The sequence below is a fragment of the Anoplopoma fimbria genome, chromosome 1 (assembly GCF_027596085.1).
Source record: "Anoplopoma fimbria isolate UVic2021 breed Golden Eagle Sablefish chromosome 1, Afim_UVic_2022, whole genome shotgun sequence".
NCBI lineage: Eukaryota > Metazoa > Chordata > Actinopteri > Perciformes > Anoplopomatidae > Anoplopoma > Anoplopoma fimbria.
Window position 1 is genome coordinate 29,260,918 of NC_072449.1, and position 22,710 is coordinate 29,283,627.

At 41.1% G+C, this 22,710-nt stretch overlaps 1 protein-coding gene and 4 non-coding genes across 5 annotated transcripts; 4 read left to right on the forward strand and 1 right to left on the reverse strand.

The window, feature by feature from the left end:
• The first annotated feature begins 2,226 nt into the window (after positions 1 to 2,226).
• LOC129097887 (U2 spliceosomal RNA) lies at positions 2,227 to 2,417 on the forward strand. The gene has a single exon (XR_008531568.1). It is a non-coding gene; the product is annotated as a U2 spliceosomal RNA (small nuclear RNA).
• Positions 2,418 to 3,370: 953 nt separating this feature from the next.
• On the forward strand, positions 3,371 to 3,534 carry LOC129097793 (U1 spliceosomal RNA). Its single transcript, XR_008531528.1, has one exon. It is a non-coding gene; the product is annotated as a U1 spliceosomal RNA (small nuclear RNA).
• A 4,077-nt stretch (positions 3,535 to 7,611) lies between these two features.
• On the forward strand, positions 7,612 to 7,802 carry LOC129097893 (U2 spliceosomal RNA). Its single transcript, XR_008531571.1, has one exon. It is a non-coding gene; the product is annotated as a U2 spliceosomal RNA (small nuclear RNA).
• Positions 7,803 to 8,705: 903 nt separating this feature from the next.
• Positions 8,706 to 8,869, forward strand: LOC129097799 (U1 spliceosomal RNA). Its single transcript, XR_008531529.1, has one exon. It is a non-coding gene; the product is annotated as a U1 spliceosomal RNA (small nuclear RNA).
• A 2,427-nt stretch (positions 8,870 to 11,296) lies between these two features.
• Positions 11,297 to 19,815, reverse strand: LOC129089939 (pannexin-1-like). Its single transcript, XM_054597370.1, has 8 exons — positions 19,683 to 19,815; positions 17,991 to 18,211; positions 17,492 to 17,607; positions 16,346 to 16,533; positions 15,294 to 15,572; positions 14,824 to 15,046; positions 13,904 to 14,159; positions 11,297 to 13,440 (listed from the first exon to the last, which is right to left on the reverse strand). The coding sequence occupies exons 2-8, from the start codon at positions 18,169 to 18,171 to the stop codon at positions 13,355 to 13,357; spliced, it is 1,329 nt and encodes a 442-aa protein (XP_054453345.1). The 5' UTR covers positions 18,172 to 18,211; positions 19,683 to 19,815; the 3' UTR covers positions 11,297 to 13,354.
• Positions 19,816 to 22,710: the final 2,895 nt, after the last annotated feature.

Genomic DNA, 22,710 nt, shown 5'->3' on the forward strand with positions numbered 1-22,710 from the left:
ATTTCTCCTCATACCTTTGCAAGTCAGTGCCAGCCAGCCCACACCTATCCGACAGGTTCAGCCAGAGAATACTGAGCAAACATGTACTCTGCGTCCTGTGATCTCACTCACACCCACACACTTATACATACTCTGGCAGACACACATGTAGCCTTCTCACTCTTCTTACTACCTACCACCACCGCCCAGAAAAGAAACACTCACCTGTATACGCAGACACACGAGCCTATTACAAAATGAAACCAGGATTGGTTGAATCACCTGGTATTCATGCAGTGACACACCTGGTAAAACATGTCAAACAGGAAGTGTGTGTTCACAGGTACGCACCAAGGAACATAAACACACAGTGGACTGAAACTTCCATTTGGGAGACATGATTATGCTTGAATATGTGCTAGTGTGTGTTGACATTTTCATTTCTGACTTATTTTTAAAAATGTTGATCATGTTGAATGGGATAAGAGAAATATTTTGTGTCAATGAACAGTAAGTTCATAGCGTTTCCCATATTTTTTTCCAATAAAAAAGAATGCACAACCCTGAATTACATTTGTGAGGACTAAAACTAGGACCTGTTGATAGTAATGAAATAAAACCTCCCATCCTTTAACTACATGTTAGACTCGAAAATATATCACTCTGTCGAGATCTGGTCACATGGTGCTGTCTGGTGGGAATTAGGTATAATGTATGTACATGTAGACTCTCCTGACTATGTGTTTCCATGTATTATCGTGTATGTATTGTTGGTATTTTACAACATTTTCTATATTAATAAAATATTGTATATGGTTCCTAAACAACAAAACAGTGAATGCCAAATATTGAACTTGGCAGAAAATAAAGTTTTGGTTTGACAGAATGCAAACTGCATTTAAACTATCGTGTTGTTCTCGTAATATCACGATGTTGAGATGGCTAACGTTAGCTAATGCTAAGTGTTTGAGCTAAAGTTACGTCATTCTGCACAAGGTCAAGATCACGTGACGCGGCTGCTGTTCACCACGTGGTTACCTCGTGTTAGCATCTGTTAAGACAACTTTAAGTAGTTAACTTAACTTACAAACATTTATAATACATTGAATAGCGCGTGCATTATTAAGACAGCAAATAAAAGGAAGACAAATAGTTTTCATCTGTTTAAGGATGTTTCACCGCAGCACGTGTGTTTTCATAACGCTAGCTAACGTTTTAAGCTAAGCTAAGGCTAGAGCTAGCATACCAAAGTCAACACGAATGTTTTAATGTACATTTAAACTCAGACTGAGTCGTGTCGATGCTTTCATTCGTCAGGGTGACATGCTAGCATTAGTTCAACGATGGTCCAGACTGACTTTAAGCCGCCATCACAGCAGGTTGACGGTTCTTCACCTACATGATGAAGATGATGAAGAAGATGAAGATGAAGAAGATGAAGAGCAGGTTAACCGACTAGTCGACGTCACTGATCGACTCAGGCCCGTGTTGGTCACCGTCACAGTAACACTACATGATGTAATGCAGCCTATTAAACTAATAAACCACCACAGTGGTCACTTTGAAAGCTTAGTGACGTTGTTGACCGAGGATGTCACTTATTAACATTTAAGTTGGACAGTCTCGTGTTTTTACAGCGTTGTATTAATGTCCAGGTTGTGGGACACTTTGTAATCTTTACTCCTCGTTTATAAAGTCTTAAAGTCTTCATTCTCTTTGGATGAGTTACGTCAGCGGGACATGTCGTCTTCAGTAACTCAAATAACCAATGAACGAGTGTTTTGATGGTTTTCTTCATCAGTGTTTGTGAGGATGAAGAGGTGAGATGAGCAGATAGCTTCCTCCACCAGAGTCACAGCTTTATTAGTTCTGGTGAAACGAGTTTAAACGTAAAAACATTACTTTACTTCAACGCGTGTGTTACACGGTATTTAATCCAGAATATACTTGTGTGAACATAATATTGACCCCAGCGTGTCTCTAACTGTATTTATCGGGTTCCTGCTTCCTATTGGACGACAGCGTACCACGTGTCCAGGAGGAAACAAGAAGACGCATTTGTGAACACAAGTTAAATGTAAAGTATCTTAAACTAAACAGCAGAATTGGTAGATTATCCCAAATATGACATATATTCTAATGATCCTGTTTCATGTGTTGAACCAAAACGTTGTGGTTCAGTTCCCGACCCATCAGTGAGACTGACTGTGCGGAGAATGAGGTCCTCTGCTCCGACAGTCACATGGTATCGCTTCTCGGCCTTTTGGCTAAGATCAAGTGTAGTATCTGTTCTTATCAGTTTAATATCTGATACGTCCCCTACCCGGGGACCATATATTAAATTGATTTTTGGAATAGGGAGATGGAATAGGGGCTTGCTCCGTCCACTCCACGCATCGACCTGGTATTGCAGCACCTCCAGGAACGGTGCACCCCATCAACGTGTTAAAGACAAACACTAGAAACAACATAGTTAATGTCACTGTTAAAGAGACTGTTGCACCAGGTGTTGCTACATGTATGTGACTAGTGTTGCTACATGTATGTGACTAGTGTTGCTACATGTATGTGGCTGTTACCATGATTCATATTGTGAGTGAGGAAAGCAGTTTGTTCAAAAAAGTCCTTCGTTTATAAAATACCTCATTTGAAAACTCACATTGATTTAATCTGTTGTTAGTCTCCATAGTACTGCTCATTATCCAAAAGTGAACCATTGTTATTGTTATTAGTTTGCTGTTAACCAGACATAGAAACATAGAGTGTATATTCAACCAATTAACAATTCATGTGTGTATATATATGTTAAACCGAGTCTAAACAGACCTGCAATTAAATGCTGTCTGGAGGTAATCATGCAGACTTTAACTGTATTATTTATATTTTAACCACTCGTGTTATTCCCACTCCAGACCACTAGGTGGCAGTATATCAGAAGCTTACCAGCAGTAAACAAAGAAAATCAGGAATTGGTTAGAATATGAGAAAATCTCCAGTCTATGGAGACAACACATGTGTGATTTTATTCTTTCCTCTGTATTTCAAATGTGGATCAAATTACTTTTGATTGCAGTTTGATTTATCTTTGTCTCCTGTGAACTTGCTGTGGAGCTGTTACTCATTTGTTGGGGATAGATACAGCTGGTGATTTAAGGTTGGCCTTTGTCATGAAAATACAGCATTGCATTATGGGAAACATAACCCTTATTCCTCAAGTAAAATGTAGATAGTCTTTGTCAGCCCTATTACACATGACTTTCCCCATATTAAACTCCTGTAGGTTATTAGAGCCCTTCTAGTCTGTGTTTTCTGGTAATATCTACATAGTCAGCACCATCAGTCAGCATGGTGTGTCTGTGGAAGACTCCCCTGTCTCTGATGTGTACAACTCATACTTACCTGGCAGGGGAGATACCATGATCAAGAAGGTGGTTCACCCAGGGCGAGGCTTAGCCATTGCACTCCGGCTGAGCTGACCTCTGCGAATTCCCCAAATGTGGGAATCTCGACTGCATAATTTGTGGTAGTGGGGGACTGCGTTCGCGCTCTCCCCTGATGAACATGTGGAATAATAATCCAATAAACGTGTCTCCATTTCCATGAATGACTGTCTGGCATCTGTTACTTCATTCTCTAAACTTGTCAGTGAGAGTAACTCTATAGTGTTTTGTGCCTTCAAAGCCAATTCAGAACAACTGTTGCTTCTTTCTCCTGTTAGTGAAACTCTTGAATGTTTGTGGTAATGTTCTGTTGCCGGCTGGGAGGTCACTGCCTCATTCATGGTGCAATGTATTTCAACTGTTATTGTTCATCTTTCACACACAGGAATACAGCAGCACAGAGGCCTGCTCACCTGAACTCCACCTCATGTACATGTTGACCCAAACAAGGAAAGGTGTGCTTTTAATTATTTATTAAGTGAATCTTAAACCCCCACCATGTGGATTGACCATGCCGGAATACGGAGGCATCCCAGAAAGCCCCTGTGGATGTCGAGACTCGTCTTCTCCAAGAGGCTGATCCAAAGAGCCTTACCTTTCCTGCCACAAGAAGTAAATGTTATTGTTATTGTTAATCAATCACTATCAATGTCCTGAAGAGAGAAGGGTTCAGATTCAGCGTGCTCTGGCTGAACAGATATTCCAACCCGAGCAGCTCGTTGGTAGGAACATTGGCAGGGGTCCTCCACAGTCTCCCTGAACATCTGCCGACAGCGGGTGATGAGGCGGTCGATCAGAGGTGCAGAGTGGGTCCTGTGGTGCCGTCCTTTGCCAGCAAACACACCATCTGAGCTCCTGTCTGAATTCCACCAAGCGATGCCACTTACCAGGTAAACCTGATGGGGCCCTCCTGCACAATGGGGACCATGAACTTCTTTAATGATAAGATTAACATAGTAATGTGCCACCCACTGGAAATACACACACATCATGGAGTAGCAGCATTCCTCATGAGTAAAGAATTCACCTTCAGCGCAGCCAGAAAATCAAAGCTCCAAAGCACGTGCACACAGCCTCATATCACATTCATCCCAGCCACCAGGAAGATGTCAGACAACTTCCAAGAAGGCACTCCACATGTCTGTGAAGAACTGGCCGTACAAGACAATAAATTAAGAACGGACCTGCAAAATGAACCATTGACAGATGCAGAAGCATGGCTGTATACGGATGGCTGTTGCTACAGGAGTGAGACAGGCAATGTGGCAGCCTTTGCAGTAGTGCGCCAACTGGCAACTGGAGAACATGTCACAGTAGACTCAGAATCATCCTGCAGCCAGCCTCTGCACAACTAGCAGAAGTGGTTGCATTGACATCTGCCCTAACATGGACCAAAGGCAAACGAGTGAACATCTTCACAGACTCAGCATACACTCATGGTGCGGTGCACACAGACGGCCCCTCGTGGCGACGAAGGGACTTCACCACATCGAACGATCAGCCAATCAAGCACCAGCAAGCTATGAAAACACTGATAGACGCAGTACAGCTGCCAGCACAGCTAGCCATCATGAAATGCAAAGGACATGACAAAATAAAGACCAGAATAAGTGCCGGCAATGATGCGGCAGACGAAGCAGCCAAGAAGGCAGGAGGCTATCAGCCTGCCCAAATGGTACTAAGGCTCAAGCAGACTCAAATACAACTCACCGAAAAACATATACAGGAAATCCAAGAAAAGGCAGGTGCTTATGAGTGGTCGGAATGGACCAGAAAAGGAGCATCAAAAGATGAGAAAGGACTCTGGAGGGCACATGACGGACGTCTAGTGGCCCCAGCAGAGCTCTGTCAAGTGCTGCTCCCAGAAGCACATGGACCCACCCACGAGGGAAAAAAGAGAACATTGGAAAGACTGAGTCACTTATGGTGGCATCCACACATGGAAAGCATCACACACTTGTATTGTGACGAATGCCTAACATGTGGACAGCACAACCCCCGAAGACCATTCAAGACCCCTATGGGATCATATCCGGTACCATCAGCCTGTTTCCAAGACATCAGTATAGATTATACAGACATGGGAGCAGATAATGTAGTACAAGGAAAGAGATACATGTTGGTAATGGTAGACAGATTTTCAAGATGGATAGAAGCAATCCCCACCAAAAGAGAAGATGCACAGTCAGTTGTGAAATGGTTGCAGACAGAGTTGATCCCGCGCTACGGGTTGCCACGATGCATTAGATCCGACAACGGAACACATTTCAATAACAAAATGCTGGAAAAAGTAGAGCTAAGCCTGGGAATCAGCCACAAGTTTGGCTCAGTGTATCATCCACAATCACAGGGTCTGGTCGAAAGAGCTAATCAAACATTGAAGGCTAAAATAGCCAAGACATGTGCAGGTACCAAGTTAACATGGGTAGAGGCCCTCCCACTGGCATTGATGGCAATGAGATCATCGCCAGGGGGAGGAACACACCTCTCCCCACACGAAATTTTGACTGGTAGAGTTATGCCAGGTCCACCCAGAGATGGAGGTCATATGCCACCTCTGGATGTGTGTCAGATTGAGATGTCTGACTATTTGCATGCACTAACATCTCTCACCACAGCTCTCTCCAACCAGGTTGTTCGAGCCCAGGCGATCGTCCCGGTGGAAGGAGAGCCATCAAAGGTAAGTAGGAGACTGGGTCAGGGTCAAAGTTCACAAACGAAAGTGGACTGACCCCAGGTGGACTGGACCGTACGAAGTGAAGGAAGTTACGTCACACTCGGTCCAGGTCAAAGGTAAATCAGGCGCTCCTTGGCACCACCTGACACATTGTGCCCCAGCTCCGACACCTGACAGGACACTGACAGAGGTCCGAACGAATTTGAGAAATGCAGCGACAACTGAGGAGGTGCCTGGGGGACCCGGAGCCCCCAGGGAGGCGGAGACCGTTCACCTGGAAAGGGGTGGGTTGTGGGACCAAAACAATGTGTGCAGCAGGCACATGTGTGACCATATTGATGGGCTTACTCTTATGGGGATTAGAAAGGGGATACCAAAAGGGATTCAAAGGTTAAACAATTCTACTAAATCAGAATTTGCAATTTAACTTCACAACCGCACAAAGGAACAGAGACACATAAAGAAGGATGAGCTCATTGCTAAATTGCAGAGAAACCAGATCACAGAAACCCAGTTTCACTAACTGATAAGGCCCTCAGAAAGTCTAAACCAATTCAAAGCCGCCTTCCTTTTTTAGGGACCTATCATATTCAACTCATGAAAACCTATATAACATGATGCGCACTCTGTTTAAGCGCCTTTTAGTTGCTGAACTTCTCAGTACTGCTAGGCCCGTGCACGTATAACTGCTGGGCGATATACCCTGTTATCCTTCAATAAATGTCACATTGTTTTAAGATGAATCCGTGTAGAAGTCTCTCTTGTTTCCACTCACAGGTCAACAGGATTTGAAAGGACAACAAAATGGGATCCAATTGCCTGGCATGTTTAAACCCGCCCTCTGTATCCGTAAAAACATTACTTCAACAACTAAAGCTCATTTTTCCCACAGTTTGTTTTGAGCTAAGGTTGCTAACTAGCTCGTTAATGTTTAACTCTGCATAGCTAACAGTGTTTTGTCCAGTTTAAACACTGCATTGTTCATCGGGTGTCACGCTGGTTTTAGCTGACAGGAGTCCAGACGTCACTCCTCCTCCATGACGTCTCATGACGTCACTCCTCCTCCATGACGTCTCATGACGTCACTCCTCCTCCATGACGTCTCATGACGTCACTCCTCCTCTCTGTCTTCTTTCTCTTTGGACGTTTTGGATTGAATTTGAACATTACTTTACTTCAACGCGTGTGTTACACGGTATTTAATCCAGAATATACTTGTGTGAACATAATATTGACCCCAGCGTGTCTCTAACTGTATTTATCGGGTTCCTGCTTCCTATTGGACGACAGCGTACCACGTGTCCAGGAGGAAACAAGAAGACGCATTTGTGAACACAAGTTAAATGTAAAGTATCTTAAACTAAACAGCAGAATTGGTAGATTATCCCAAATATGACATATATTCTAATGATCCTGTTTCATGTGTTGAACCAAAACGTTGTGGTTCAGTTCCCGACCCATCAGTGAGACTGACTGTGCGGAGAATGAGGTCCTCTGCTCCGACAGTCACATGGTATCGCTTCTCGGCCTTTTGGCTAAGATCAAGTGTAGTATCTGTTCTTATCAGTTTAATATCTGATACGTCCCCTACCCGGGGACCATATATTAAATTGATTTTTGGAATAGGGAGATGGAATAGGGGCTTGCTCCGTCCACTCCACGCATCGACCTGGTATTGCAGCACCTCCAGGAACGGTGCACCCCATCAACGTGTTAAAGACAAACACTAGAAACAACATAGTTAATGTCACTGTTAAAGAGACTGTTGTACCAGGTGTTGCTACATGTATGTGACTAGTGTTGCTACATGTATGTGACTGTTAACATGATTCATATTGTGAGTGAGGAAAGCAGTTTGTTCAAGAAAGTCCTTCGTTTATAAAATACCTCATTTGAAAACTCACATTGATTTAATCTGTTGTTAGTCTCCATAGTACTGCTCATTATCCAAAAGTGAACCATTGTTATTGTTATTAGTTTGCTGTTAACCAGACATAGAAACATAGAGTGTATATTCAACCAATTAACAATTCATGTGTGTTTATATGTGTTTACCGAGCTAAACCCTGATGCTGTCTATACAGCAGACCTGCACCGGTTATATTTAACCACTCGTGTTATTCCCACTCCAGACCACTAGGTGGCAGTATATCAGAAGCTTACCAGCAGTAAACAAAGAAAAAGGAATTGGTTAGAATATGAGAAAATCTCCAGTCTATGGAGACAACACATGTGTGATTTTATTCTTTCCTTTGTATTTCAAATGTGGATCAAATGAGTTTTGATTGCAGTTTGATTCATCTTTGTCTCCTCTGAACTTGCTGTGGAGCTGTTGCTCATTTGTTGGGGATAGATACTGCTGGTGATTTAAGGTTGGCCTTTGTCATGAAAATACAGCATTGCATGATGGGAAACATAACCCTTATTCCTCAAGTAAAATGTAGATAATCTTTGTCAGCCCTATTACACATGACTTTCCCCATATTAAACTCCTGTAGGTTATTAGAGCCCTTCTAGTCTGTGTTTTCTGGTAATATCTACATAGTCAGCACCATCAGTCAGCATGGTGTGTCTGTGGAAGACTCCCCTGTCTCTGATGTGTACAACTCATACTTACCTGGCAGGGGAGATACCATGATCAAGAAGGTGGTTCACCCAGGGCGAGGCTTAGCCATTGCACTCCGGCTGAGCTGACCTCTGCGAATTCCCCAAATGTGGGAATCTCGACTGCATAATTTGTGGTAGTGGGGGACTGCGTTCGCGCTCTCCCCTGATAAACATGTCAAATAATAATCCAATGAACGTGTCTCCATTTCCATGAATGACTGTCTGGCATCTGTTACTTCATTCTCTAAACTTGTCAGTGAGAGTAACTCTATAGTGTTTTGTGCCTTCAAAGCCAATTCAGAACAACTGTTGCTTCTTTCTCCTGTTAGTGAAACTCTTGAATGTTTGTGGTAATGTTCTGTTGCCGGCTGGGAGGTCACTGCCTCATTCATGGTGCAATGTATTTCAACTGTTATTGTTCATCTTTCACACACAGGAATACAGCAGCACAGAGGCCTGCTCACCTGAACTCCACCTCATGTACATGTAGACCCAAACAAGGAAAGGTAAGTGTGCTTTTAATTATTTATTAAGTGAATCTTAAACCCCCACCATGTGGATTGACCATGCCGGAATACGGAGGCATCCCAGAAAGCCCCTGTGGATGTCGAGACTCGTCTTCTCCAAGAGGCTGATCCAAAGAGCCTTACCTTTCCTGCCACAAGAAGTAAATGTTATTGTTATTGTTAATCAATCACTATCAATGTCCTGAAGAGAGAAGGGTTCAGATTCAGCGTGCTCTGGCTGAACAGATATTCCAACCCGAGCAGCTCGTTGGTAGGAACATTGGCAGGGGTCCTCCACAGTCTCCCTGAACATCTGCTGCCATCTGAGCTCCTGTCTGAATTCCACCAAGCGATGCCACTTACCAGGTAAACCTGATGGGGCCGTGCTGCACAATGGGGACCATGAACTTCTTTAATGATAAGATTTGAACTATTAGAGACAAAATGAATTATATCTTGCCCTCAGCCAGTACCGATCCATCCTAAAATACAGTAACCTAGAAACAGCTGTAGATGGGATATATATCTAGACTCTTTTTACCCATCAACCTTTAACAATTGACTTTGACCATTTTTTTCTACCTCTAAGCAATTGACTGGTCTCTTTGACTCATCTTCAACGCTGAGGCTTGAAGCTGGGGAAGTACGACAGTTGTGGAAAAGAAGTGGTTCAGATTCCCTGGAGAGAACTGGCTTGAATTCAGATATTCCAATCCAAGGCAGACTGCCTCCAATACGGGCATACAGGTGGAGGAGCTGCATCATGTCTACCTGTAATGACAGATGCCACTTTAACATTAAATCCCTTCAATTTCACCCTGATCTGTTTCTGATCTGAGGGTTTTCAACCTGGAGCATCTGGGGTCAATTATGATATGTTTAACCACCTGCACTGGTAAAATGGATCCTGGACTCACCTTTGAATCACCAGAACGCCATACCGATACATGCATCAACAGAGGGTCAGATCTGTGTAATACATAATTTGAGGTATATTTGTTTATTTCAGAGTAGAACTGCAATAATATATATATGCCGAATAAGTATTTTCTGTGATTCTCAACTCAATCTTTTCACGTTTTTTGAATTCAATGTACAAGTAGAATTTCAATCAATTGACAGTGTTTAAAAATAACTAATAAATATTCATACTCAAAACTAAGCAAACTGATTGTGATTTGTCAGAATTGTGGGATCTTAATGCAACATTTCAGCTGGTAAAATGTGATGGGAGGATTTATGGCATGAGTTTATCATTTAAAACCCCCAATGCTCCTGAAAATCGGCTTTACATTTTAGTGAAGTCATTTTTGTGTAATAATCGCTGGAAGAAGGCAGTTCTGGGTTCGTTTTTGTCATTAATGAGACAACGCTGAGGTCAAATGCAGGCTGGTAGTTAAATAGCAGTAGTAAGTTGTTAAAAAATGTGAGACTGAAACTTCATTTTTAGAAGAAAATGGTGAGGCCCACCCAGATTTTACCACAGTTTCAGTCAGATATTGAACATGATCACTTCAACACATTCAACGCACCTAAACTCAGTCTCTCTCCAATCCAAGGCCAGACTGCCTCCAGGCCGGGCTTTACAGGTGGAGGAGCATCCACCCACCTTCATATGACACCTAGGATAAGGACTGTCTCTGGTGAGGACGTGGTGAAGTGGCCCCATCTACTGACAAGGCCGAGGTTAGCAGTATGGATGCTGCAGTTTAATCAGGCTGCAAAAGGTAACCCACTACTGTGAATATGGCGATGTCCACACTGAGACATACCTTTAAAAGAAGGGGCTACTCTTCATGACAAGTGCTTCTGCCTGTTTTTACCCCCATATATTCTTCTATATTTAAATACTTGAGAAACAAAATGCCATATGTAATCACATTTAAAATATCTGTCTTTGATTTACACAACCAAGACATTTTGATCTCACTTTTCTGTTTCAAACATGGTAAAATAATGTTCTGAGACTTACTTTTGTTACCAGCATGGCTGTGCTCCGGGTTTTAAAATCCTGACAGAGAAAAAAACATTTACTGATTAGTCTGGAGGCATCCCCAAATCTCATATCTAATATCTTTAATTTCTAAGACTGCAGGCAATCCTACAAATATAACAGTCAAAAGCTATCATTATTATCTCAAACATGACTAACAGCAGCTTCAAACATCAACATGTCACCTCAGAAGTTGAACACTGGAAACAACACAAAAACAAGCATCAGTTTCTGTCAAAGACTTTACTTGAATAAAGTGTCACACTGCACAGACATGGGACACCAATATTTGTATAGAAAAAAAAAAAAAAACTACACAAAGTAAAGAGGAGATCTAACCACAGTCATTTCAAGACTATATGTTCAATTGCTCCACTTACTGCAGTGCATTTTTACAGGCAGCTAGAGAAGACGTAAACTTTGACAATCACATGCCATGTCGTGAGATGTTTTTATCCCTGAGATTTCAAAACAAGCATGAGGAGTTTAAATTCCAGGTTGAAATCTGCAAAAACTCTGACAACATGATTCAACATAAGCAGAGTTATTACCTGTGATTTGATGTGACATTGTTGAGAAATTATGTATTTGTTAAACATTAAGCAATAAAGCCTTGTACCGTATTTGTCGGAAAAACGATAAATCTGACATTCAATAAAATAATCCTGCATTTGTACCAGATGTAAAAAACCTTATATTGATAAACTGAGAACACTCCTCTTAAATAGAGCAGAGAACTTAACACCCAAAACTGTAATGTGACATATTTGAGCAGAGGTTTATGTTTTGGCTGCCTCGCTGTATCATTTTCCAGACAGAAGGATGAAGAACGACTTCCTCTTTGAGAGGTATTCCCCTTTACAATGACTTTGTCTTTAAATGAAATTAAATTGATAATCTCAATAAAAGTAAACTCTCACATAATGACAAGTGCAAATAAATACATTGAAGAAAAACACTGCAATTTTGAATATTTCAATTGTCACATTTCTTTTTTGTAAACAATAAAAAACTGTTAAAACCCTCACAATTTAAAAGCCTTTAACAACCTTTACTGCATACTCACTGAACTGCTTTTACTTTGAATAGTCACAGAGAACATATCTGATGACATCACATGTGCTCAACATGTTCAGTAATACGGATCAGGAAAGAAACAGCTCAAAAAGAAACCCACATCCTTGATAAATATGTATCCCATCCAGCCAAATAGTTTTACAAATATCTTCCTTACTATAGATGCAGTCAGTCTGATGACTGCATCTTTGTTTGATTTTAACCATTAACTCAAAAATAAATTTGGATTAGTCCTTAATGGTTCAATGTTTACGTGCACAAAATATTTCCGTTTTTGCCCTTTTAATCTGAATAAGACAATATTCCTACTAAGCTGAATGCAGCAGTTCATACTCCAATTAAAAAAGAACGCCCACATGACTTACGTACTAGAGCTGCACCCTTTAAATAAATGAAATGTTACTCCATTTTCAACTGCAGCTCCCGTCGTGTAATTTTTCACCTTTCTGCAAGTTTTGAATTTCTTTTGGCCATGTTTCGCTGCCCCAACTGTTGGAGAGTTGGTTTGTGTACAACATGTTTGGCGCAAACTGCCGTAAAAAATTCTATTTTAGACGCAATTTTGTGCTTCATACATGTCCAAAGAATGCTCCTAAAACCTGAGAAATATCTACATATCCCACACATCGTAATCAGAAAACACTACACAATTAATACCTTATTTGGAATATCCAAACACAATATGATGTTTTCATGACCAGTTTCAATTTTGGAATAGTAATAGTGGAACATTAGTGTGCAGGTAAACATATTCAATGGTTCCTGAAATCTGTACCAACCTGGGTGTCACCTTCCAGTGTATGAAGTCTTACTTGCTCACTCCCTCCCCTTTATATTTTTGAGCTATTAGACAAAAGAAAATCTCCCGCTTAAACAACAACAAAAAAAAAAAAGACATGACATCATTCAAAGAAAGGGACTAAAGGCACTACGCTGAGCAGAACTTCCATGATGATGGTGCTTCAATCTCCCATCTCATTTTTAATCCCATCATCAGGACGGGAAGGCAGTGAGTCGTGAATGCACCATGGGATGGCCGAGAAGTCATTTCCCTCAGGACCCCCGGACCAGCCGGTCACACTGCTCGCTGCCGGAGAGCCTCTCCCTCACTGCTACTGCTGCCCGTTACGTCGCTGTTTCCAGGCAGCAACCGAGTGAGCTCTGAAAATACACCAATAACTTTACGTGTTACTGAAATATTTGGGATTTTGTGTACAGGTGTCAATTCAAATGTAATATCGACTTCATTGGCCTTGACCTTTCCGTCTAACTAAGAAAGCCAATAAGCTTCTGATCCAAACTGGAACTGAAACCTAAAAGTTTCAGTGAAACTGAAAAGTTAAACTTTATTTTATTATATGATGTTCTGTCAATCATTACTGTTTGTATTCTGGTAAAAGGCATGCAATATCATTTCTCTTCCTTCCCTCAGAAGGTCCTTTGAACAAAAACTTAAAAACATTGAACATGATTAGTGCATGTTTCTATCCACATTCCAACTTAGCAACTAAAGACGGTTATAACCTCTTAAACAGATTTTAGACAGAACTATGCTGAACAGTCATGAATTTATCTATTTAGAATGTGATTTTGTAATCATTCATAGAACACCACCTGTACTCACCTTTCATCTCCGTTTCCGTCTTGCTGTCTTTGTTTACTGCAGCAGCCTTCGGACAACTGCAGCTGTTCTTAGCCGCTGCGGGGATGACGGCGGACTCCGCCACGTTTGTCTTTACTTGATCCCGTTTCCCCGCAGAGCCGGCAGGTTTCCTCCCATCCACACCGTCCATCTTCACCAGGCAGAGAGTCTGCAGCAGACCCATGGAATCAAAGTCTTCTTCGCAGCCTTCTCCTTGTCTCCTCAACAACTCCAACACCTGCAGTCAGAAAAAAGTTAGTATTCTTTATGACCATATATTCCTGTGTTAGTTGCTAAAACTAATGATTGTACACCATACTGATGTTTTTCATCACTTCTTATGGTTGGCTAAGTTTCACAGAGAGATACAGAAGGTAGCCTGTCAACAACAGACGATTTCTATAGTAAGAAGTGAACTGAGATTTCTGAAATCTGTTTATTTCTCATGTCTAAAATGTGACCCCTTTGCATTGTGGGATTAAGACAGCAGTGCCCATGTCATAGACACGACAGCTACCCTTACAAAGAATGTACTGTTGCATGCAGAACACATTCAAACTTGAACTTTGACCCTCTTGCTCATTTACCTGCTGTGCATAGGATTGTGGGCCAGAATAGCATGCATACTGCAAAAATGCAACCAGATGTAGTAGAACATCCTGGTATTTTAGTACTGCATTTGTCTTACCGTGTTTTTGGACGTATTACTTTTAGTACACACAGTATGTTTGCTTCAATGTGAGATCTTTTGACGTCACTTTATGGAGCATACATTTCTCAGTGTTCTGACACTGGAATAAAACAGTGAACAGTAAATAAAGTGAACTATACAGTAAATCGTGAGTGATTTGGGACACAGCTAAGACACTGTCACACAAACACACCACACTTGCTAGCAGCACCTTGATGTATTTGTAGGACTTCAGTTCGCTGATGTTCTCCTCCAGGAAGAGCAGATACAGTGAGAGATCATCCCATTGTCTGGCGGGGTTTGGAAGGACGCTCACGGTGGGCAGCAACTGGTAAGTTTCCAGGAAGCGGGCGTGTCCGGTGCAGAAGAGGGGACGGGCGCCGGAGTAGATCACCGCGGGAATCAGCGCAATGAACAGGATCAAGTTGACGAGGCTGGAGAGGAGAGGAGAGGAGAGGAGAGGAGAGGAGAGGAGAGGAGAGGAGAGGAGAGGAGAGGGAGGGGGAGGGGAGGGGGAGGGGGAGGGAGGAGAGGAGAGGAGAGGAGGGGAGGGGAGGAGAGGAGAGGAGAGGGAGGAGGAGGGGGGGGAGGGGGGAGAGGTATGACAGGAAGTTTCTCTACTACTATCATAGAAAAAACACCTAAAATACAAACATTCAGTCATAACCAAACGACACACACCTCAGCAAAGAGAAGACTCCCACGGCGATGAGCTTACACTGCACCTTTTCAGGGACGCTCGGGTCGGAGGCGAGCAGGCCGACACGCAGCGGGCAGCCGAACATGTCGGTGACGGAGGCCAGGCGGAGGTAGTAGCCCAGGTAGACGCAGGCGCACAGCAGGGTGACCAGAGTCAGGCCGCGACACAGCATGTAATGCAACAGCATGGACCGCGAGCAGCGCTTGGTCATCAGAAACTTCTCCACTAGCGGGTAATTGAAACAGCCCTCTGTGGGGTCGCTGGGTCCAGAGAATACAGGAGCAGAGAAACAGTGGAGAATTATTGACAGCTTTAATTGATTGACTTAATAACTATGGCAAGACCAGGAAAAGGGAAATGTAGCATTTTTTAAAAAGGAAGCAAAAGTTCATATTTCCTCTTCCTCAGAAATCCCCATTTGTTAATCATTACAAACACATAGTACACAAACACAAATAGTTCCTATTTTCAGGGTCATTTCAATGCTAAACTAAGCAGTGGTTGGATCACAACTTCTTAATTCTATGAAGTATGTTTTTTAATATTTTGCTCCATTGTATCCCCTTTGTAAACTGTCTTTTTGAAAAGCTCTTATTAAATTAAATGCATTATTATAATTATAATTATTATATCGTTGTTTAGGCTGTTTAACCAAAGTGGATTGGAGATTTTTATTTTGGAAAGTAAGAAAAAAGGTGCCGGCTAAATAAATCCACTCACTGTGTTAACCTGGAACCTTTTGGAACAGTTCTCCATTGTGTAGAAGTTCTAAAACCATCCCAGTGTGGCATCACATGATTTTAATAATCAGCTGTGTATAACATTTGCAGCATTTTTTTAAAAAGGTACGTGTGTGCAAGCACTTCTGTCAACACGTTTGTCCAGGATTATATTAGGTTGGTTTTGGGAAACACATTTGACACAAAAACAGCAACAGACCCCTTCAGCTGTCGTTCATTCCACACGCTGTCTGATTAGCGTGTGGCCGTGCCATACCAAACGGATCTCCTAAAGTTCCAGGTGTCCCCCGTACCTGTCTGGGCTGAGCAGTCCTGAGGTGGCCATTCGTTTGGCCAGAGTGACGGCTCTGTTGTAGCACCGGTCCAGCTCCTCCATGATGAAGCCCAGGTCCGACTGCAGGAGGGGAGCCGCGGAAAATCTCCAGAACAACGTCGGCGAGTACATCAGCACCGCCACCAGCAGCAGAATGTAGGGAAAGAACTGGAGAGCAGAGGCGGAGATAGTAAGTAACTAATCATATTATGGGCAATGATATTCCTGCTCGTACAACGGTTAATAGTAGAGATGCAAACAGCTGTCAAAGTCTCCACCAAAGCACAGGATTCACTGTTCTGTCTTTATATGATGGAGGAAGATTGTTATAAAGTTTACGGGTTTTAACAGAGCAGACGGACAAATTAAAATGAACTTAATTCAGGGAAGAAGAGCCCTGTTTTAAGTCTTATTTTGATGCATGGATTTGTTAGCAGGAATAAAGCACTATGTGAAAGTGAAAGCATCGCTCTGTTCATTTAAATGTGCAACAAAATCTTTTATTCTGGCTGTCGTTAGCTGAACAGGAGATCAAAGTGTGTGTGTGTGTGTGTGTGTGTGTGTGTGTGTGTGTGTGTGTGTGTGTGTACGTTTGTGTCAGCAGTGTGTGTGTCACTTTACTCAGCAGTGCTGTTCACTTGCTAACGCTGCTAGTGTCATTACAGTCAGATCTATTTAGGAATGTAAAGAGACACACGCCCTATAATGCCTTTAGGCCCAAAATATCTTAATAAAAAATATCCTGAACCACACCCTAAAAAATGATCAAAAACCTACTGTACAACTGTACAATTGAATGCACCGTGGAAATGCCCCAATGTACAGAGAACACATTTTAAACAAGAGGACCCTGTAAAACCTTTAAAAAAACAAACACCCATATCATCACTGCACGACATGATGACTCATGTTTGAACGCGTCTGTCTGTGTTTAGCAGCCAAAGCCTGCCTAACTGTTCTGCTAGATGGGGTGTTACAAAGCATTGTACATGTGCACGGACAAGTTTACATCATCAAACTAGTGTCTAACAATCACACACAGCTTTAGCAACTGTAACCCTGTGTGTGTGTGTGTGTGTGTGTGTGTGTGTGTGTGTGTGTGTGTGTGTGTGTGTGTGTTGCCTACCTTGTGCAGCCACAGAGGTAGAGTGTGTGTGTGTACAGAAGCCCAGCAGTACGAGTCCACATAAGCGGCCTGCCTCCAGGAGAAGTTTGCTGGAGCGAAACAGCTCATCTGGGTACCTGAGACACGAGACACGGAGTAAGAGGAAGAATGTAGCATCATAATGTTATCATTATTTTAACATTTTAATCTGCAGACTTGCAGAGATTCTAAGACTTTTTTGAACCTCTTAAATATTATTATTATATTCCTTTATTGATCCCCATGGATATATATATATATATCTAAAAGCTTCAAAGTTCATGTAATGATGGATTTAGCTTCTTTTTTTTTTCCATTCAGGATATCTGAGCTGTGCTTGAATCTAGAGCACCTGCAGCTGTCCCGACTAACATGATGAAATAACCCGCTCGGACTGGGCCGTGACCTGACCCCAGGATCTTGAGTCTCCAAAACGGACTTGGTGGGTCTCGACTCCAGCCCCCTCGGCTCCCCCACTCACCAACCGAAACTTCTTGAGCGAAGGCCAGGGAGATGAGGAGGAGAGGCAGGCCCACCGCCACGCAGGTCACCATCTTGTCCACAGCCAGCTCAGTCCGGACGCTGCGGTACCGGGCCTGGTTCGGGTCCTTCAGCAGGAAATCGCTGAACACATACTCTGTGGCCACGTGGGCGATGGCCATCTCACCGCTCTCCTGTTAACCGGCAGCTCATCAATAACACCTGCAGACAAAAACATCAAGAACCCCTCCAGATGTTTAGATTCATTCTGCGTAGAATGTGGACATGTTCCTGTTTAGTTTGACATCGTTTCATTTGCACAATGTAAAAATACACAAACATAACCGAGACAAATAACATCAAAGTGCAGAAAACACACGGGCCTTGTTTGAAGCCTCCACCTAAATAATGCTTACATTTCACTGTATCATAGAGAACACAAAATGTAGACACATAAGAAACAGCAGTTAAATGGTCTTTTAAGCATTTTTCGAAACATTTTAATACAGGAACTATTTTTTGTCAGGTGAGAAAAGCTACTCCATAATTTGTCACCCCTGTTCAGGAATATCCCTTTACCTGAGAGTGTCCTATGAATAAAAACACATATTGATGTCATAAATAGCAGTAGGAAAAGTACTCGCCAAAACTACATTACTTTATGGAAGAATAGGAATAAATGATCCTAAAATAGTCCTCCTTATACACTGTCTTAAGATATTGGCCAGCCAGGCAAATATCACTAGTAGAATGCAAAGCAGGGCATCGGGTAAACAGCCTGTGGTTCATTGTGAAGTACAGTAGACAACCACAGACTGAGCTCACCAGATGTCCTACCTCAGGTTAACCCACCCAGTGCTAAGCTAACCCTAAACCCAGCCTAACCCTAACCCAGCTCTAACCCACCTCAGCCTGAATGAAGCAGCATCACTGTGATGTTCATGAAACATTGAGATGACGACAGCTTTAATAACCTCGAAGTAAAACCCACACCTGTCTATAAATACATCTTAATCCTGTATTTATATAGTTAAGATGTCAGTGCAGTGCTTAAACATGTCGTATACTTCTCTTTCTTTTTGTGATTGTAGTGATGTCTTTTTTCTTGATAATCTGTTAATAAGCACCTTTGATTGACAGCTGCTTTCCGTCGTCCTATTCTTCATTACAGGAGTAAAGGATGTAATGTCTAAACGTCTGATCTCCTTGATGGTCTCTGAACAATCATTAACATCATTAACATCAGTCCTGATCAACATGTGCGCTGATTTATAAGAAACCAGGATGAAAACAACGTCAACAGGGCTCTCTGTTTCTCTGATTACATTACATTACATTACACTACACTACATTACATTACATTACATTACATTACATTACATTACATTACATTACACTACAGTACAGTCATTCCTCTCTGTCTGCCGGAGCTGGTGCAGTATGCAGTATGCTTCTGTACACTAATGCAGTGTACAGAAGCATTTTATAGCCACTGTTACTTATTATAGATCACTTCGTTTAAGCCAGCTTAACTTTGAGCAACTAGGATATTTAATAAACGTTAGCTATTAGCGTGACTGATAAATAATAAACATACTTAACTTCTCTTAAAGGCTCCTCAGTAACTAACAGTCCGGTGGTCCCCGAAGATCACAACTAACTAAACGTATTAAACGTAACATAATGAACTCACCTCCAGACCTGCTCCCGCCAGCTCTGCTGATCTATTCACAGTGTCACGGACACATTACACAACGTCTTCAGCAGCTAGACGTCCAACAACAAAGTCCCAACGTCTCTTCTTCTCTGCTTCTCTTCTTCTCTGCTTCTCTGCTTCTCTTCTTCTTCTCTTCTTCTTCTCTGCTTCTCTTCTTCTCTTCAAATTCTCTTCTTCTCTTCTTCTCTTCTTCTTCTTCTTCTCTTCTTCTCTTCTTCTCTTCTTCGTCTTCTTCTCTTCTTCTCTTCTTCTCTTCTTCTTCTTCTCTTCTTCTCTTCTTCCTGTCGGACAGAAAACTTCTTCCGTCCCCCTTAAAAACAGATGCCTTCAGGTGCAAGTCGACGGCTCCGATTTTCCAGTTGCAACGCTGCCTTCAAATGGAGCAGTGAGTTTGAGTTTGTGTTTTAGTTAATCGAGATGAGAACACGCTGTTTGTTCTGTTTTAAGGTTGTGTTTTAAAGGTGGACAGAGGCTGGAGAAGTATTCATACTTTACTAAAGTAAAATGACTAATATTACAAGTGTAAACAAAACGACCTGTTTCATTTAAACGTTACCGCATTTAAAGTTTTACTAAGTTAAAGGTCAGAAGTAGCACCAGCGACATATACTTAATATAAGTGCTCATTATGCAGAATAATACATATTATATTACTGGATCATAATTAGTGATGCATTAATGTGACCAAATCTTTTTTTGTTGCAGCTGTTAAAATGGAGCGGTTACTGTAATAAGTGTAGTGGAGTAAAAAGTAGATTATTTGCAGACTGTGATGTAGTGAAGTAGAAGTATAAGGTCACCATACATCTGAAATACTAAGTTAAGTGCAGTCCTTGAGTAAAGGTACCTGCTGACATTCGGTCACTCCCAGGAAAGATAATCACTTTTGTTTTGGACTCATTGCCAAACAAGACATTTTGAAATACAGAAAATGAGCAAATCAGGAAAAAACTATTTTGAAAAAATGAAAACAACACAGCTGCAAGAAAAACTGAGCTCCTGCTTCCATTGTCTATAATTCAACATCACACTTTCAGTCTGAATGCAACATGCTACAGACAAGTATAAGTCTGTAACATAAGTATAAGTTCATAATTATACAGAGTCCCCCAATGCTTTTTATTATATATAAGATAATGCCTTATAACCACGAGATAACTAAAAATACAAATATCAACTTTAGGGACTCAAGAGGGCCCGTTGGGAACAAGCCTACATTATCAACAACATTGTGATTATGGTTTATGTTTGTGGTATTACGAGAATATGATTCTACTTAGATGGATATAAAACAATAAAATAATGTGTGCAGTCAGAATGTTAACAACCCTAAACGATAGTTTGAATTGATTCATTTAGAGTTCAAATCTGTTCTGTAAAATGTACTTTTGAAAATGTGTTTATCTTTCATCTGATTGCGATATTTCCCACAGTCCGTGAAGGCAGCAGCCTCTACGCAGCATGCAGCGCTGCTGAGCAGAGATCGTGTGTTTGGTGAAGAACAAAACAAACACACAGTTTAAACACATCGTTCATCTACGGCAGGGTTCTAGTGTTGGGGGATTGATGTAGAGTGATTATACACTAGGCCAACGGCACTTATTTTGGAAACGTTAGAGAAATACAAAGCAAAACCATTTTGAAATGTTTTTGCTTTCTCGCGTTGGATTCTGGGCATTTCTGCCCTGTTCTCCCAACGGCTGCGTCAAGCTGCACACTGGAACCGGAAACAGGGCGATGCATGGATAAAGTAAAGGCCGAACATGTGTATATTATATTATATTATATTATAGTATATTATATTATATTATGTTATGTTATATTATATTATATTATGTTATATTACATTACAGTATATTATATTATACATTATGTTATTATATTATATTATATTATATTACATTATTACATTATATTATATTATATTACATTATATTATATTATATTATATTACATTACATTACATTACATTACATTATATTACATTACATTACATTACACATTACATTACATTACATTATATTACATTACATTATATTACATTACATTACATTACATTACATTACAGTCATGTAGCAGACGCTTTTATCCAAAGCGACTTACAGGAAGTGTCTTCAACATAGGTATTCAAGAGAACTACTAGTCACCAGAAGTCATCAGTGCATCTCCTTTCTTAAACAAGCATCTTAAAGCATAAACCAGAGCAAAAGTATAGTGCAGAGGCAGATTACTACGAAAACAATAATTGCAACAGACTAATAAGATAAGATAAGATAAGATAATATAAGATAATTTGCAGGCTTACAGCAGCAGAGAGTAAAGTGCACACAAGAGACATAGTAAAGACAAGACAAGAAAAAACAAACAAAAAAAAAACAAGTATTATAAATAAGCAATAAAAACAGTAGAAAAACACAATAACTGAAATATAATATTTACAGACAGAAAAAAACTATTTTAACTATTATTGCACAGATACGAATACAATAAGTGCTACAAACTACTACGAATACAATAAGTGCAGTAAACGAATAGGAATTCATTCTTAGGGGGAGAAAGGTATTCACACCTACTACTCAGTGTAATAACACTCATTGTGGAATGAAACGGAGCTGTGAGTCCTACCTTTGACTACCCCAAATACAATACAATAGTTACAAAAGTTAAAAATAGTTGAAATAGTTGTTGTTTTTTTCTCTGTCTGTAAATATAATATTTCAGTTATTGTTGTTTTTTCTACTGTTTTTTTTTTTATTGCTTATTTATAATACTTGTTTTATTTTATTTTTCATTTGTTATTTTTTATTTTTATCTTGTCTTCTTCTACTATGTCTCTTGTGTGCACTTTACTCTCTGCTGTTGTAAGCCTGCACATAAAGGATTATCTTATCTTATCTTATCTTAATCGCAGGTGCTTTTATGTTGAAGGTCCCACCGGAACCGGTCCGCCCCTAACCCGTCCCGCTTGCCTCCGGTAGCCGCCTCACTCCCTCCATTCATTTCA